Raw genomic sequence first — 17,386 nt, 5'->3', positions numbered from 1 at the left:
TTTTGTAAATAATATCCCATGGATATTTTCTAGTTTTTTTGAATAGTTTTTCCTTTCTTCGAATTAAAATCAAGATATTACTAGTCATCCAGTTATTTTTGGCTTTTTTGTTTGATTTATGCTTATATTTAAAATTATTTTTTAAATTATTGAGTTTGAAAACAAAACTTCGATATTGTTGATCAAGAGAATCTTGAGGATTGTAATTAAATTTGTAATTTGACAGATAATTACTGAGCTTATTATAGTTGATTGAAATTTTATTTTCAGCTTCCTTAATTTTATTTACCTCATCGTAATGAACACTGCAAAGGGTTGGATAGTGATCGCTTATGTCATTTATGAATATTCCGGATTTGATTGAAAATTTATTTGTTTTTACGAAGACATGATCAATGCAAGTTGATGAGGAATTTACTCTAGTTGGTTTGTCTATGTAATTTTGAAATCCAAATTGGCATAATAAATTAATATATTCATGAGTAATAAAATCATCACTTAGAATATCAATATTTATATCACCCATCAGTATTATATTAGAATATTTAAGCTTAGAGATTATTACTTTAAGTTCAGTATTAAAAAAATCAACAGTAAAATCATGAGATCTATATAAAGATAGAAATAATAAGTCTAAAGATTTGCAATAAAGTAATATAGATTCTGCGGAAACAAAATGTATAGCTAACTCTGAAATATCAAGACATTTTTTAATAAAAACACAAACACCTCCAGAACGATTATTATTTCTGCAATTAAAGAATGAATTATAACCATCTATTGAGTAAAAATTAGTTTCATTTTGGTAAATCCAAATTTCCGACATAATTATGACACTTATATTTTCAATCATGCTAGAAATATGTGAAATAAAATTATCAAAGTTGGCTCTTAAACTTCTAATATTTATATGTAAAATATTAATGTTTAACTTACAGGTTGAGGTAATAAAAAACTTTAAATCGTCCAAATTTTCAATTTTTAGGCAGTCCGGCACAGATAAAAATGTTTCTTCAGTTGGATGGAATATTAAGGTCTTGAGATGATTTCACACGTATTATTTTGGACGATTCATCTTTTCTCAGGAATATTTTACCATCGCGAACCCAACAAAACTTGAATCCCTTTTCAGATTTAGCATTACGTGAAAGATAAAATAGATGCTTCAGTTCGGGAGTCAAATGTTCATTGAAGTAAACAGGCATTTCAGTGAATCTGGAGTTGACTTCGCAGGTTGTAAGTTTACGATTTCTCAGTTTCTTTAAGAGCTCATCACGTACAGATTTGGATTTAACTTGAACGATGATGGGTTTAGGTTTATCTTTATTAAAGCTGGGGACTCTGTGAGCAGTGATCAGATTTTCGGATATATTCGTATTCGCAACATTATCAATCTGGGATATTACTTGTTGTATGTCTTCATTTTCACATTCGGGTAAGTTACTTATTTCAAAGTTGGATCTTCGGGAATATTGCTTGAGTTCAATAACTGCTTCTTTTAGTTCATTCAGTTCCTTCTTTATTTCTGCGTTTTCTCTAGTTAGCTGATCATTTTTTGCTTGTAAAGTTTTGTTTACGTTCTGTAGCTCTGTGATAGAATTTTTCAACTCTTGAATTACTTCACTGTTGAATTCAATTGAACGGGTTAAGTCATTGAATTTGTTAGTTATTAACTCTTTTAGGTCTTTATTTTGCTGTAAGATATCCTCGAGAATGTCTGGGCTAGTTGCACTTTTTATTTTCGTTGGAATTTCCTGAGATTTTGAACATTGTACGCAGGTCCACTTTTGTTTTTTATCAACAGTAAGTCTTCTAAAAGCTCTTTCAGCGAAACCACCACAATGAAAATGAAAAACAGAATTGCATTCACCTTTGCATGTTAATCCATCTGAGTCTTCCAGAATTGGTTCGGTACATGCTTTACACAAAATTTTTGACGAAGACATTGTTTGAAGCAATATTTATGTATAGAAAGCTTGCTTACTAAAACATTAAATTGATATTTTCAAATTTTTAATAATTATAAGTGAAATTAGACTTAAAACAATGGGTAAAATCAAAATATTCAAGGAGGATTATTTATTTTTGTAATATTTTTTTTATTTAGTAGGGAAAAAATTGACAACTTCTTGAGGGAGACTCCTTAATTGTATACATTTTAGTCTTCTATTAGACAATCCTAATACCTGGGTGTAGATGATTCTATATGCTCTACACTGCCTCAACCATTTCATGTACCATAATGTGGCTGAGTGGTTGCGCTTAGTGCTCTCATGCCACAGGCCCTGGGTTCGATCCTCGGGTCGGGCAAGGTTGGCTCAGCCTTTCATCTCTTCAGTGGGTCGATAAATGAGTACTAAGCATGCTTGGGAACCAAACACTGGGGGTTCGACTGAGCACCTAACCGGTGTTGTAAAATAGGGGCCAGCTTACTAAGTATAAGATATTGAAGACATCTATTACTACTCAAGAATTCACTTTATGGAAAACTGTACAACTATATTTATTGAATATAAATCTTTAAATATAAAGTAAGAAAAACTACATTCAATTAAACTAAACATAACTCTTTAACATCACATAGCTCTCTCTAAACGTAACATAAGAGAAGAAATATCCTCTATCCAAAGCAAAGATATAACTGACTAAAAACAGAAACACCCACTTCCTTCTAGTTGAGATAACAGGAAGTGACCCTACTTCCCCTAGGAAGTGACCCAACTTCCCATAGAAAGTGGCACAGCCAAGAGGAAAATACTGCCCATCTATTTGTTTACATTTTCCAACAACCAGAACATCTGTTCCTACATCCCAAACCCAAGGTCAAGAAAACTGAGATGCGCACAGTAGGCCTTGGCCCTCTATGGGCTGTCGCACCACTGTGTTTAGTATACGGGGATGAGATTTTTCCGCTTTTTAGCGGATTTCCGCTTTTTTTCACTTTTATCTATTGAATTTCAGCTGTTTTATAAAAAATTCAGATTTTTCTAAAAATTCCACTTTTTTTAATATAAGTATTCCGCTTTTTCAGAAAATTTACCGATTTTCAAAGAGAAACTACAAACTACATAACTACCAATCCTTTCTCATTTTTACTTATTTTAGCTATTTTCTCCCTTTTACTCGCAACAGATAAGATTTTCCGAATTTTTTACCCGCTCTCTAAATATATCCGATTTTTGTAGTTCAAACGATGCTGCTTCTGACAAGCCTTTTAGAGGTCCCAAGCCTGGAATCTGCTAATATCTCGATTCTTATTCAACCGATTTTAATATCAAGCAAAGTTTTTCATATTTGCGTGTTGCCATTCTTATTCACACGATTTGAATATTGTACGTTGTGATTCTTATTTACGAGATTTAAAAGTCCGATATTGTGATTCGTATTTACGCCTTTTTAAGAACCTTTGTAGCGATTCGTATTCACGCAAGTTTAAAATTCAATGTCTTGATTTGCTCATGCGGTTTATAATATCAAACATTGATTTTCGTATTTATACGTGATTTTAAAATAAGGCATTGGGATTCGCATTCACGCATTCTAAAAATTCATAATTCTTATTTATGCAATGCTTCATGATCTGTAATGCTTCATGATCTATCAAGCTTCATGATCTGTATTTACACGATCTAAAAATTATGAATCGTGATTTGTATTTACACGTTTTAAAAATTCTATATCCCAGTTTGTATTTTCTCATTTTCAAAACCGTATATCTAGTTTCATATTCATCTGATTTCCAAATCCATAATTGTTATTCATATTCACGCAATTTTAGGATCAACTTTCGCGACTCTTGTAAGAAGTAATTTTAAAAAAAAAATTACTTACTATAAAGGTGGCTAATTTTCAAACGACGATTATTAGTAGTATATGTAAGTGTTACAACATCAAAGAAACTGGAAGGGAATATATTCAAAACTTACATTCTGTGCTTGCAAGGAAGAAAAAATAGGATTTGTTGATAGGATTTGTCACAAGATGTTTGAAGATGGACTAACGACTAAATATAGCAAGCATAAAAGATTTAGCAAACGAAAGCAATCACTTAAAAAGGGATTTAATTTAATATTTTTTTTTGGAAAAAGAGTTAATTAACTCATCATTAAAATTTTATTTATACTTGCTGTTATTTATGCTATAAAATGCAAAATTCTTATCAATTAAAAAACAATTATCTAAACAGTTGCTGATTGTCATGTAATTTTTCAAACTAAAATAGCAATTTTTGTGTGTTAAGGAGTTACTATATATTTCTACTTCGCTGTTATTGATATGTTTCAAAGGGCTCTAGTTAGATTAGACTATAATATGAACATAATGATTCGATCCATTGTTAAAGTTTTTTTTCCCAATATAATTTAAAAAATAATATTACTGATATATTTTGCTATAAATCACATAACAGTATCTATTAAAAGAAATGAAATATTAATGTATATGCTCAGTAGTTTTAATTGGCTAAACCAGGTAGTTTTTCAAGTAATCGTTGTCTCTTTTGTGAACTGAGGAAAAATATAATTTCCAGCTTTATTTTTTCAATTGGTAATTTTTATTTTCACTAAATGTTAAGTATCAATGTGATCATTTATATAATAATAGATTAGTACACAATTGTATGTCAACACATTATTTATTACCTTAAACTGTCTGGAATTTATTATTAAAGGGTTGCGCTTACGTAAAATTTACTATCGTGGAAATTCAGCTTTTTTGCCTTCTGGTTAATCTCATCCCTGAGTATAGTATAATGAGCATATACCATCCACATACCAAGTAGCATGTTTGCAAGCATTTATTTAGAAAACTTATGAATAAAAAACACTGGTTACAATTAACTTGGTATCATCAGAAGGTGCAAATATTATAATCTTGAATATTATTGTCTTTTGAAAGAGAAAACATTTCTGATTTATTTTTAAATTGATAAAAAAAGTAATTGCTCTGAATATTTAACAATGTTGTATTAGAAAAATGTACTTACTTTTTTTTCAAACTAGTTTAAATGTTAAAAATAATATTAAAAAATCAGGATTTTTATTAAGAATAATGAATATTGTATTGTAATTAAGAGTTATGAAGAAAATCTAATGTTTAAGTAATATTTATGTGCATGAGATGTACATTGCTGCACTATCTTACTATTCTAGCAAAATTTTTATTGCACAACACACCTAATAATAGTAGGTCTGACAACTCTGGATGATAAATAAAGAGAATATGTCACCTTTATTTGTTTGGCTTATTTTTTTTTGAACATAAATTTAAAAAAAACTGTTCTAAACTTTGAAAATGGTTATTAGGGAAACATATTTCTATATTTATAAAATTAGTTCTTTTATTTTGAACTCAAAAGCGTAATGGAGAGTACTAATATATTTTTTTAGTATATCCTTTTTATAATTTATTCAAAATAGTGTTGTTAGAAATATTTTATTATTTTCTTCAGAAATATTTGCTATCTTTTTTTTTTATTGGCATTTTACTTTAAATAATTTCATAAAAGCAGCCGATGTATTAAATAAATAGTGGATTATTGGTTGAATCTAAATATAATAAGAGGTGCCAAAAATAATTACTTGTTTAAAAAAAATTTTGACTTTCTGAACACTTTCCACAGAACCCCAGGGTTCCATGGAACACTATTTGGGAACTGTTGATCTATAGTGTGCCCACCACATATTGAAGTTCTGAAAGCACTTTATTTTATCAAGCAGCTGATTTCTTAAATCGGAATATTGGGGCACTGGAATACTTATGGAAAAAGCTTCAAATTTAAACTTTACAAATACATTCAAACTTGAACTAATTGCTATTTTTCAAATTGTATATTTTTCTATAATTTATTTTTGAAATTTTAATTAATTAAACATCTGCTTCAATTCTCAATGGTCTTAAAATATTAGCGTATTTGCTTGATTAGCAAAATTAGATGTTAAAAATTCAACATAATGTGCAAGCACTTTTTTCTTTGGTTTGAAGTTCGTTTTGAAATATCAAATGTTTTTCAAATTTCTCCGATAGATAAATATTCAATGGTCAATGAAATCTTATTCAATGATCAAATGATTGATGATCATTGATATTGAATGGTGATAAACATTCCATAACTTCTCCTTATTCATAAACAGTTTTTATCTGGATTTTTTTTACAATCTCATGCATTTCTTTACATAATTTTTTTATAAAACTCTTACCCATCAATTTCCCAACGAAATGTTATCTGCATCATTATCTTTGTTCTTTTTGTTTGTAAGCGGGCAGAAAAAAATTTGAAATTAAATTGCTACACATCTTCCAAAACTTGAGAAATGTTATTAAAAGATGGCTTTTGCATATTCAAATAACATAATAATTCTGTTCTTGCAGATTTGATTTGATTTATAATTAATTGATTTTATTACTGTTATTATAGTATGTTTTACTATGTTAAAATCTTTATATAAATGTTACTAATATTTAATAATGAAAAATCTTTAGTTAGTTTGTCAAATTAACATAATTTTATTCATTTTTGAAATGAGGAAATGTTGATTCACTGACTTATTTTCTTCCTTTATGATTCTAATGAAAACTTGCTTTTTAATTTTAGGAGTGGGCTGATTTTATTCGTGCTGTCGATCCTGACATCATCACTGGTTACAACATTCAGAACTTCGATTTCCCGTACCTCATAAATAGGGCCAATCACTTAAAGATCAGTAGTTTTCCCTTTCTGGGAAGAATTAAAAACATAAGAACTATCATCCGAGATTCCGTTCTTCAATCAAGGCAGATGGGAAAACGTGAAAACAAAATTATCAATATCGAAGGGAGAATACAGCTCGATTTATTACAAGTAAATCATTTAAATAAAATATCTCTAAAATTGTATTACAAATAATTAATAAATTAGTCCCAGAAAGTTTCAAATTTTTTTGAATGGTGTTTTAGCTGTTTTAATAAAGGGTTTGAAATGAAAATTTCGAAATGTATTTTAACAAAATGTTAATAAGTTGTGATATTAAAATATATATTTTTTAAAGCAAGATAAACTTTTTTAGCTATTCAATCAAATTTAAATTAATTTTTTTATAATCAATTAAATTTTGAAACAGAGTAATATTTAATATCAAAACAGGAATAACAGCCTTAAATTGTGCTACATTTAAGGCTACCATGTAACAAATTTGAGGTTACTTCTTTACAAGCTTTTTTATCAAATGAAATAGTTCTTTTTATAAATGATTTATACTAATATTTTTTAATTGTAATTGTTATTTAAAATTACAGATTCTTGTCCGAGATTATAAATTGCGTTCATACACTTTAAATGCTGTCAGTTATCATTTCCTTCAAGAACAAAAAGAAGATGTACAGCATACTATAATTACAGATTTGCAGGTATAATGATTTTCTAATTTTATAACATTCAATCGTAAATTAACATTTATTTAATGCTTATTATATTATGTATTTATAGTATAACAGTATAAAATGCAAGCATTCCTCTGATTCACAAATTTTAGCTTTTTTATATAAATTTCTTTTATTTATTATTTTTAAATATATTCATTTTCATTCAAAAATAGTCACACAGCTGGATGTTTTCTATGGTGTTTTTCTCAAAATTTATAAAACCAATCAGATGAAATTAAGTCATTGATTGACAAAGATTGAGTTCAGGTATTAGCAGTTCTGTTTTTTCAACCATTTCTTATTAGAGTATTATTCACTAATTGTTACTAATAATTATTCACTAACTTGTAAAATTACAAGTTTTGCCAATAAGTTTTTAGATTTCTGTAGTTAATTTTTGTTATCTTATTTAGTCATTTATATTAATAGTTTAATATATATATAGATATTTAGTTTTATTTAATTAAAACTTGATTACTTGCATTCAGTTATACTTAACTACAATTATAAAACTAAAAAAGATAAAATTTTTAAGCCATTAATTGATAAAGATTGAGTTTATGTATTAGCTGTTTGGTTTTTTCAACTGTTTCTTGTTAGGGGATTATTCACTAATTAATTTTTGTAAAATTACAAGTTTTGCCAATAATTATAAGTTTAAAATTTCCGCAGTTAATTTTGTTATCTATGTAGTCATTTATATTAATAGTCTAATATATTTTTTTCGAAATTTAGTTTTATTTAATTAAAACTTGGTTATATTGCATTCAGTTATTCTAAGCTGCATTTGTATTTTCTGACAAATTAATTAATATAATATATCAATAATTTTGCTTAAAATTTAAGAAAACATCAATAAATTATTATAAATAATAAAATAATAATAATAATATAATTATTAGTATTATATATATATATATATATATATATATATATATATATATATATATATATATATATATATATATATATATATATATATATATACAGTGGTGGCCAAAAGTGTGGACACTTTTTGAAAGTTTCATGTTTTCCAACTTTGCGTGCTTGTAGAATATATTAATTTTCACTTAAATACAAACGTTTATATATCAAATTGAAGGTAATTTAATGCAGAATTTAATAATAAATACAGTATTACAATATCTGTATTACAAAAAAACTTATGCAATTAATAGTAAGATCTATCTTAGATTTGCATTTTTTTAAAGTGATACTTACACAATCAATACTTAGTATGATTACCCTTAATTTTTAAGACAGCTTCACAGCGTCTTTTCATCGAGTGAACGAGTGTTTGGAGTTCATCTTTCGTAATCACATGGTGCCAAGAATCAATTATAGCTTCACTTAGTTGTCTTTTATTGGATGGACGTTTTTTTCGCACAAGAATTTTCAAACGTCGCCACAAATTGTCAATTGGATTGAGATCAGGGCTGTTTCCTGGCCATGGTAATATATCTATGCCTTTATTTTGAAAGCATGCTTTGCATACTTTTGCTGTGTGGCATGGAGCTGTATCCTGCTGAAAAATAAATGATGCGTTGTTGGGGAAGAGATCCCTGATGGAAGGTATCAATTTTGGTTTCAGGACAGTTTCGCTTCTTGGCACCATGTGATTACGAAAGATGAACTCCAAACACTCGTTCACTCGATGAAAAGACGCTGTGAAGCTGTCTTAAAAATTAAGGGCTATCCTACTAAGTATTGATTGTGTAAGTATAACTTTAAAAAATGCATATCTATGATAGATCTTACTATTAATTGCATAAGTTTTTTTGTAATACAGATATTGTAATACTGTATTTATTATTAAATTCTACGTTAAATTACCTTCAATTTGATATCTAAACGCTTGTATTTAAGTAAAAATTAATATATTCTACAAGCACACAAAGTTGAGAAACATGAAACTTTCAAAAAGTGTCCACACTTTTGGCCACCACTGTATATATAAATAAATAAATACAAGAAAGCACAAAGAAAGTTAAGAAAAACAATAAGTATCATTTATTGCACATAAGCTGCAAGTAAACAGTACTCATCAGATAAGTTACAGATGAAGAATAAAACAAAGAAAAATTATAGACATATGAAAAGGGGGGGGGGAATAATAAGTAAAAAAATAACAAACAGTTTGAAAATATATATATACATATATAATCGTGTGAGCTGATAAAAAGATTATATCTTTTTTTTCCAGTTTTTTTTTAAAGTAAAATTTCATCCCCTTTTTTTTATTTTTATTTTAAACTATTTGTTATTTTTTTTACTTATTATTTCCCTCCCCCCTTTTTATATGTCTATAATTTTTCTTTGTTTTATCTTCATCTGTAACTTATATATATATATATATATATATATATATATATATATACATACACACATATGTATGTAGTGTCAGAATGTAATACTTGGGAGAATTGCATCATCTACTACCCCATTGAAAGACGGCAGTTTGTTCCAAAGGGAAAGTCCCAGTATCCATGGTGCCATCGAGTCCAGGCAAGAAAAGTCCAGAATAAATTAATAACTCTAACTCCTTTCCATAGAACAATCTAATATCGTTTTCTTTCTTGATCCGACAACCCTGCATGTCGGCAGCTCTCTCTCTCCGGTCATGATATGGCTGTTAAACTTATTTCCTTTTTTTTTTTGGTTTTTTATTATGTTTTGTTAAATGTTAAGTTTCATTAATAAACTATTTTCTTTTTTTCCTCCCTTGTTGCACAAACTATTACTTATATATATATATATATATATATATATATATATATATATATAAGAAGATATTGAGATGATAACACATAGCCAATCACAAAAGAGTTGCATTTAGTAACGCGCAAAACAGCCAATCAAAATTGAGATCGCATGAGTGTGAAAAAGTAATAATATTTAATAATGCTGTCTGCTGAATTGTTACAACTAAGCTTGCTAGCTAAAGTTTGTTGAAATTTTTATTTTGTTTTGAGTATGTCTAATGATAGTTTACCAGTTTTACATTGTTGACCATGCAGTTTTATTTGCCGGAAAATCACGTGGTAGGATCCAGTTTTTTCTCATTCATTTCCATTTTGTTTTGGTTGTCATCAGCATAAAACTAATGTAAGTCGTAAAGATATTGTTTTTCTATAAAGATTTTTGTATCCCTAATTTAAAGTTATTTTCCTCTACAGCTATTATTGGGTCATTCTCACTGAAAAGGTATAAATAGACTAAAACATTTTCTTAAAGTAATTAAAAAAGTGATAAAAATTATATAAATGCCTTTATTTATTTTTGTTATATGTCCTTATAATAATGGTCAAGTTTTCTATTTTATTTTTTACAAGATTTAAAATATTTTAAATTCTGCCTTTACCACGGAGGAGATGTAATAGTCAACGAAGGAGACATATTATGTTATAAAATATAAAATGTCAATGAAGACTAATTCATTAATTAATGGGTACAACTGAGTTTAACATTAATAAGTAAATCAAAAAATATTTCATTATTAAAGATAGAGCTACTTCCGACTAATCATGCTGCTATGAAAGGAAACATCCATTTTTAACCTAGGAGTACAATTTTTTTTGAGTAACTCTTACTGAATATTAATAAATTAAAATGTAAAGACTATTGAAATAAAAATTCAGACTCCACATGAAAGTTGAGTGTTGAGGGTACTCAACACTCAACATACTGTCATCCAAATAACGTTTTTGTTTTTTCTCTTTTCTTCTAGTTATTGCTTCTTTTTTCCCTGGGCACAAACAGTTTGCTCTATCAATTTCTAGAAATTTAAGTACATTTAATAAAGATTTTTCTGTTAAATCTTTTTCTGATACAGATTTTAAAGTTTCTTGCTCTCTCTTTTTTTTTTTTTTACTTTCTTCAAACAATATAGCGTTTTCTTTTAATTTCTGCCTAGCTAGTCTCATACTAAGTTTTTTCTATTCCCTTTCTCTTTTGCATTTGAAGATTTGATTGCTCTCTTTTTTTACATTTTGGTTTTGCCATTTTTTTCCTAAAATTTGAAGAGAAAAAAAAATGTTAAACATCACAGAAATTGTTTTGAAAAATTGCCAATATTTACTTCTCCAATAAGAAAAAGTTAAACTTAATTGATTTTCTTTAAAAATACAAACAAATTAACACATTTGTTCCATTTAAAAATATCAATATAAAAAAAATAGTTTTTTAATTATTAAAATTGAATTATGGTTATCTAACACATTGTCTCTTCCATTGACTGTGTCTTCTCCTCCATGGACTTGATATGTCCACGGAGGAGACAAAAACTAGTTCTTGAATTTTACTGATTTTTAATTTTAAAGTTACAAAAATGGGGCAGTTATTTTTATTAAATATACTATTTTTGCGATCTAAAATGCATTGATCAAAATTAAAATAATTTTCTCTTACCTTCTTTATGATGTCCACGGAGTATACAGTGAGAACTTTGCCAAACCACAGTTGAACACAACAATCCAAAACTGACACCAAAGAGAACAAAAACAACTGATAGTTAACATTAGAAAATGGAATGGTTACCTTTCCCAGCAGCTGTCTTATAGGGATTTCGCATATGCTGCCCTTTATTGCATATTTACCGAACTATATTAATTGTCCATGGAGGGAGATTTCATTTTTGATGGACAAAGTTTACTAGCCATTTATTTTATAAAAATAAACTTTTTTTAAAAAAAATATTAAATAAAAAGTTACTATAAACATTTAACTAGGTAAAACTACAAAAATCATTAAAATAACTTTTAAATTGTTTAACAGCCATTAAAAATTATTTTGTGTCACAGACGTAGGGACGTCCACGGAGGGGATTTTGAAGTTATGTTTATTAAAAAATAAGAATGAAATATTAAATACTTTTAGCAGAAATGCATATGATTTGTTAGTTAGAACTTTACGAGAAATGATGGGGGGGACTTAAAAAATCACCTTTTTGTGAGAATGACCCTATTACGTTTTTAACTCAATTTTCGAGTTTAAAACTAAGAGATATTTTTTATTAGTATAATGTAATTCTGCTATACATTTTCAAATAAAGTTAGTTAGAAAGGCCGTCAAATCTTATTAACCGTCTTACAATTATTATTGTTGTGCAAATATATAAGTTACAGTTAAAGAGATTTGTTAAATGATTTATAACTTAATGATCACCTTCATGCGCAATGAGATGGAAGCAAAAGTAATATTTAATATATCCGCCCTTTGGTAAGCCAAATTTTTAAATTACGGTTGTGAATTCATCAAATTTGTTTGAACAATATATTGTTATAACTATATATTGTTATAACAATTGTTATTTTAAAAAATGATTACTTAGAAAAATGACTTCTTACTAATAGATCTAAATATTTATAATACTAATAGATAATAATATTTGGACGTGGGAAGTAGAGGCACAAGTGTAAGCAAACAGAATTTTCTTTACTACATATATGTTAAATGGATAATTTTAACTTTAGTGGAAAAATTGTGTTCTGCCAAGAAACTACAATAATTACGAAGCAATTAACGGGATTGGTGAGCGGCAGCGAACAGTGGGCTTAGCCCCCTAGTTTATATATATATATTATAAATAGTAATAATAATAAATAATAGTATTAAATTTGCTTTTTTTTTAACATTTAAACAAAACATTAGGTACTAAATTTACTGCACCAAAAATACTTTTCTTAATTGTTTTTCAAAGGTATTCTTTAAATTTCTCAGATGTGCATTTTGCAATCTAATGTCTGTAATTAGTTATGTGTGATAATCATAGTATTTGCATACTTCTTGTATGATTTGCAAATTTAAATTGTAATATGATATGTCTTTCAGAATGGAAGTGACCAGACTAGACGTAGGCTGGCTGTTTATTGTTTGAAAGATGCCATGCTTCCCCTGCGATTGCTGGAGAAGCTGATGTGTGTCATTAATTACATGGAAATGTCACGTGTGACTGGAGTCCCTCTCACCTACCTCCTGAGTAGAGGTCAACAAATTAAAGTCGTATCGCAACTTTTAAGAAAGGTTAATAACCATTCTATTCATTTATAAGCATTCATATATTAATTTCTTTCTTCTCTATTAATTGAGAAAATAAATATTAACTAATATCTGAATTTAAATTCTTTTGAGTCATAAGTAAGTGATTCATTGAAAGTATGTTAAAAATTATCTTCTTTCGTGTCTATAAATTGAGAAAATTATATATTAATAAATATCAAAATCTAAATTCTTTTTGGGATTACTTACTCATTGAAAGTATGGTAAAAAGAAAAGAGTATTTAAATTAAGAAATAGGAACAGCTCTTTTTTCTATTAAAATGTGAGGCAAAGGTTTCTCTCATGTATCAAAATTTAAAAGATGATTAATTTTCTTTTCAATAAATAAACTTTGCAATCAAACTAATGTTAGATTATTTTAATAGTGTATTTATCGATTAATTTTTTACTTGCTGTTTAATCAAATCAAGTTAAAGAAAAATTGTGTTAATTAGTTTTTTTTTTTATTTAAATTCAATATAAAAACAAAAAATCCTTTTAATTGACTTAAGTTGTAGATTTAAGATTGTGTAGTTTAAAAGTTCTTTTCAATTTTATTAAGGAAGCAAATTAAGACTAATAATTTTGTTCAATTTGTGTATAACATTTTGCTATATTTTAGTTTCATGCTATGTTTAGTTTTTATGTTTATTATTCCACACTACTCTAAAAAGTAAATTATTATTATTTCCACACTACTCTAAGTATGGTTTACAGTGTACCAAAAAAAAAAAAAAAAAATAAGAAACGGACCACCTTGTATAACTTTTGATCTAATGATAGAATCTTCACGTTCTAGGACTCATTTCTAATGGTTCAAGGCCTCAAATATGCTAATTAATTAGTGCTGTCGATATTTTAAGTTGTAAAATCTGGCACAAAAGCATATTTTATCTGAATTAATATGTTTTTTTCCCCCAACAGATTTGGATCTCTGACCCCCAAAATATAAGGGGTAGCTGCAATCTGGGAAATATGGTCCCCATAATTTGGATCCCTTAATGTTTTTTTTCTTTCTACTTTTTGTATATCTCAAGAAATTTTCAAGCGAATTGAAACATATTTGCTCACAGTTGTAAAATTCGTTTATCCAAAAATAGTTATTTGCAAAAACGTAGTTTATAGTGAATATTTATTATTTTTATTTTATTTAATGAAAGTTTTAAAAAAAATTGTAAGGTATAAAAATTTGTGCTTCATTTTGAAGAATATAATTTTACGTGGCAAAGTGCAGCATTTTAGCAATATGGGTTGAATAATTTCTGAGAAATTAAGTTTCAGAAAAGTCAGATATTTGAAATCGCTTGCACTAATTGCTTAGCCTATTCGAGGTCAATCCTTCGTGCCATTAAGAATGAGTCTTAGAATGTGAAGATTCAATCATTAGATCAAAAGTTATGCAGGGTGGACCATTTTATTTTTGTGCACTGTGCTTCATAATAATGAATAATGTATAGTTGACATCAAGCACATTTTATCTTTATTTATATAAATAAAAAACTTCTTTTACTTTTTAATCTACCATTGTGTATTATTTATCAGTTTTTTTTTTATTTAGTAAATTTGATCTGAATTTCATTTTTCTAAAAAGAAAATGAAAGCAGTTTTATACTTTTTAAGCTTTTGTCTTACCTTTACATTTGGTTTTCTAGTTTTAACAGAACTGTAAATTTATTTAAGCATTTCTAATATATTTATTTGTAGGCTGTTGAGCATGATTTCATTATGCCCACGATGAAAGTGGAAGTTGGAGACGATTTCACCGGTGCTACAGTTATTGAGCCTGTAAAAGGGTATTATAGTGATCCTATTTCAACCCTTGATTTCTCCTCTCTGTATCCATCCATCATGATGGCACACAATCTCTGCTACACTACACTACTGCAATCGACAGCCGTTAGGGATCAGCTCGAAGCAAATGAGTTTATCAAAACTCCCTCTAACAACTTGTTTGTTAAAAAGTCTGTCCGCAAAGGTCTGCTTCCTGAAATTCTGGAAAATCTTCTTTCCGCAAGAAAAAAGTATAATTTTTCTTTCTTTAATTTTAGGTATTAGTTATTTAAAAAAAATGGTCATATTTTTTCCTGTTATTTCTATACAATTTTAAAGTAGTACTAGGTTTTGTTTTTGTGAAATCAATCGGAAATATCTCATATATCTGAGATTGATAATCAATTTCCTAAAGAATTTTTTGAGATGTGGTTATAATTGAATAAAATATTAAAACTAGAAATATGTTTATTAATTCCAAAAGGTATTTCAGTGCTTCACCTGACGAAATAAGTGGCAAGAATGATAAAAACATAGAGGACTAAAATTGATAGGCCCCATAGCAGAATTGTGGCGACACGGCCACATTGTCGCAGAATGTTACAGAGTCTTCACAGAAAGATATTTCGTTTGGGAAGATTTTGGTTTTCTTTTCTGCATAATTCTTCGAAAAATGTTTTTTTTTTTCCTGCAGATTTTTTTTTTTTCAAAAAGTCTTCCTTGCGCATCAAAGAGGAATGAAAAAATCATGATTTTTTTATTCTCATTTGAGATTTTAAAAAAGAAATCTGTAATGACTGGCTTCAGCTAGAATTTCAAACTGATTATATAAAATAAAAAATTCAGAAATTGTGAAAGTTTAAAAGGTAGTTAAGTCTAGAAATTATGTTTTTTCTTTAAATTTTTTTTTTCTTCTTTGAAGAACACCATGTTTTACATACACTTATGTGAGTATCTCTTTTTTACAGAGTCCTATTTGCGTGATTAGTGATCGTTATTTTGGAAGTTACTGCACTGATCTTACGATTTTTTAATTTATGTACGAATTTTATATTATTATCATGTAATTAATTTACGAATTTTTATTTGTGTTGACTAGTGATTTACAAAATTCGAAAGAAGAAATAATTAGTGAATTTTTCCGCCTACAAAATGCGAGAATATCGCCTATAATATTAGAGTTTAAAAGTATTTCTTTTACAATTAAAATTTTTTATGCATTTTTATTCTATACTTTCCTCTCTAAACACGTTTCTGTTACTTTAAATTAGTAATAGTTATAATTAAAAGTATCTTAAATCAAAATAGTGCTAGGGAAGTTTGCCGCAGAAAGCCTGAAAAAATTCTGCCACAGGGTTGACAGGTTACTACAATTAAAAATGTAAAAAGGTTTTAAAAAATTCACAATTAAAGGAGTTAAAAAATAAGTGTTTTCCAAATACATACTATTGAATTTTTGTTTTAAATCATATGAAAAGTCTCCCAGAAATCCAGGTCAATACATAACACACATTTTTGAATAATATTGAGTAGGGAAAAATCGAGGCTGTTGCTTGTCCATCAGTTTTTGCTTTTTGTTGACTATTGATGCTCTTAGACTCCTGACATAATTTTGTAGTACTTTTAAAAGAAATTTATATCCATGTTTTGTTTGTCTGATGAAAGTTAATTCATATTAGCAGGATTTATTACAAATGTCCCTGGTGTTCAAGCAATTAGGTTGTAAAAGGGGATCTAAAATTAATTAATTGATTTTTTCAGGATTTATGCAAATGTAACTTTCTTTTTTATTTAAATGAGTGTATTGAAATAAAATTTTATTTAAATGATATTATAAATATAATATTTTGAGACAATTACTTGTTTAGTTAATGTTCAGTTTTGTTTCTTAAAACAAGATACAGTTGAATGTTACTCAAAATGTTAAAGGTCAAATCTGTTAGGCAATTTTTTGTCAATACTAACAATAACTTGTGCACATTTTTAAAAAAAATTGTTTTAATTGTTATTTGAGACATGTTTTCAATGTAGCACTTTCTTCGGCTTGTCACAAAAGCATGACTGTGTACTGATATATCTTAAATCAAAGTTCTGATAACATAAAACTGATACAAGATTAAAATGTTTTAGTTAATTGTCATATGAAATAAAATAAAATAAATGATAAATTGGAAACTGTTCT

At 27.5% G+C, this 17,386-nt stretch overlaps 1 protein-coding gene across 7 annotated transcripts in view; it reads left to right on the top strand.

Moving 5' to 3' along the window:
* LOC122272510 (DNA polymerase delta catalytic subunit) overlaps positions 1–17,386 on the top strand; it is a 68,957-nt gene that overhangs the window by 27,503 nt on the left and 24,068 nt on the right. For 4 of the 7 annotated variants that reach the window (XR_015429914.1, XM_087153791.1, XM_087153787.1 and 1 more), the window contains exons 8-11: positions 6,593–6,838; positions 7,273–7,383; positions 13,228–13,419; positions 15,139–15,482. Coding sequence is in view for 6 of the 7 variants with exons in the window: in XM_087153791.1 (XP_087009917.1) it covers positions 6,593–6,838; positions 7,273–7,383; positions 13,228–13,419; positions 15,139–15,482 (893 nt within the window). In the remaining variant the exon portion in view is untranslated. The remainder of the gene's footprint in view (positions 1–6,592; positions 6,839–7,272; positions 7,384–13,227; positions 13,420–15,138; positions 15,483–17,386) is intronic. The other 3 variants (XM_087153789.1, XM_087153790.1, XM_087153792.1) reach the window with 1 other exon arrangement.

This window comes from Parasteatoda tepidariorum, chromosome 10 (assembly GCF_982258835.1).
Source record: "Parasteatoda tepidariorum strain Cologne lab strain chromosome 10, Ptep-v5.0, whole genome shotgun sequence".
In the NCBI taxonomy this organism is placed as follows: domain Eukaryota; kingdom Metazoa; phylum Arthropoda; class Arachnida; order Araneae; family Theridiidae; genus Parasteatoda; species Parasteatoda tepidariorum.
The sequence above is the reverse complement of the archived record's forward strand: the minus strand, read 5'-3'. Positions and strand labels throughout refer to the sequence as shown.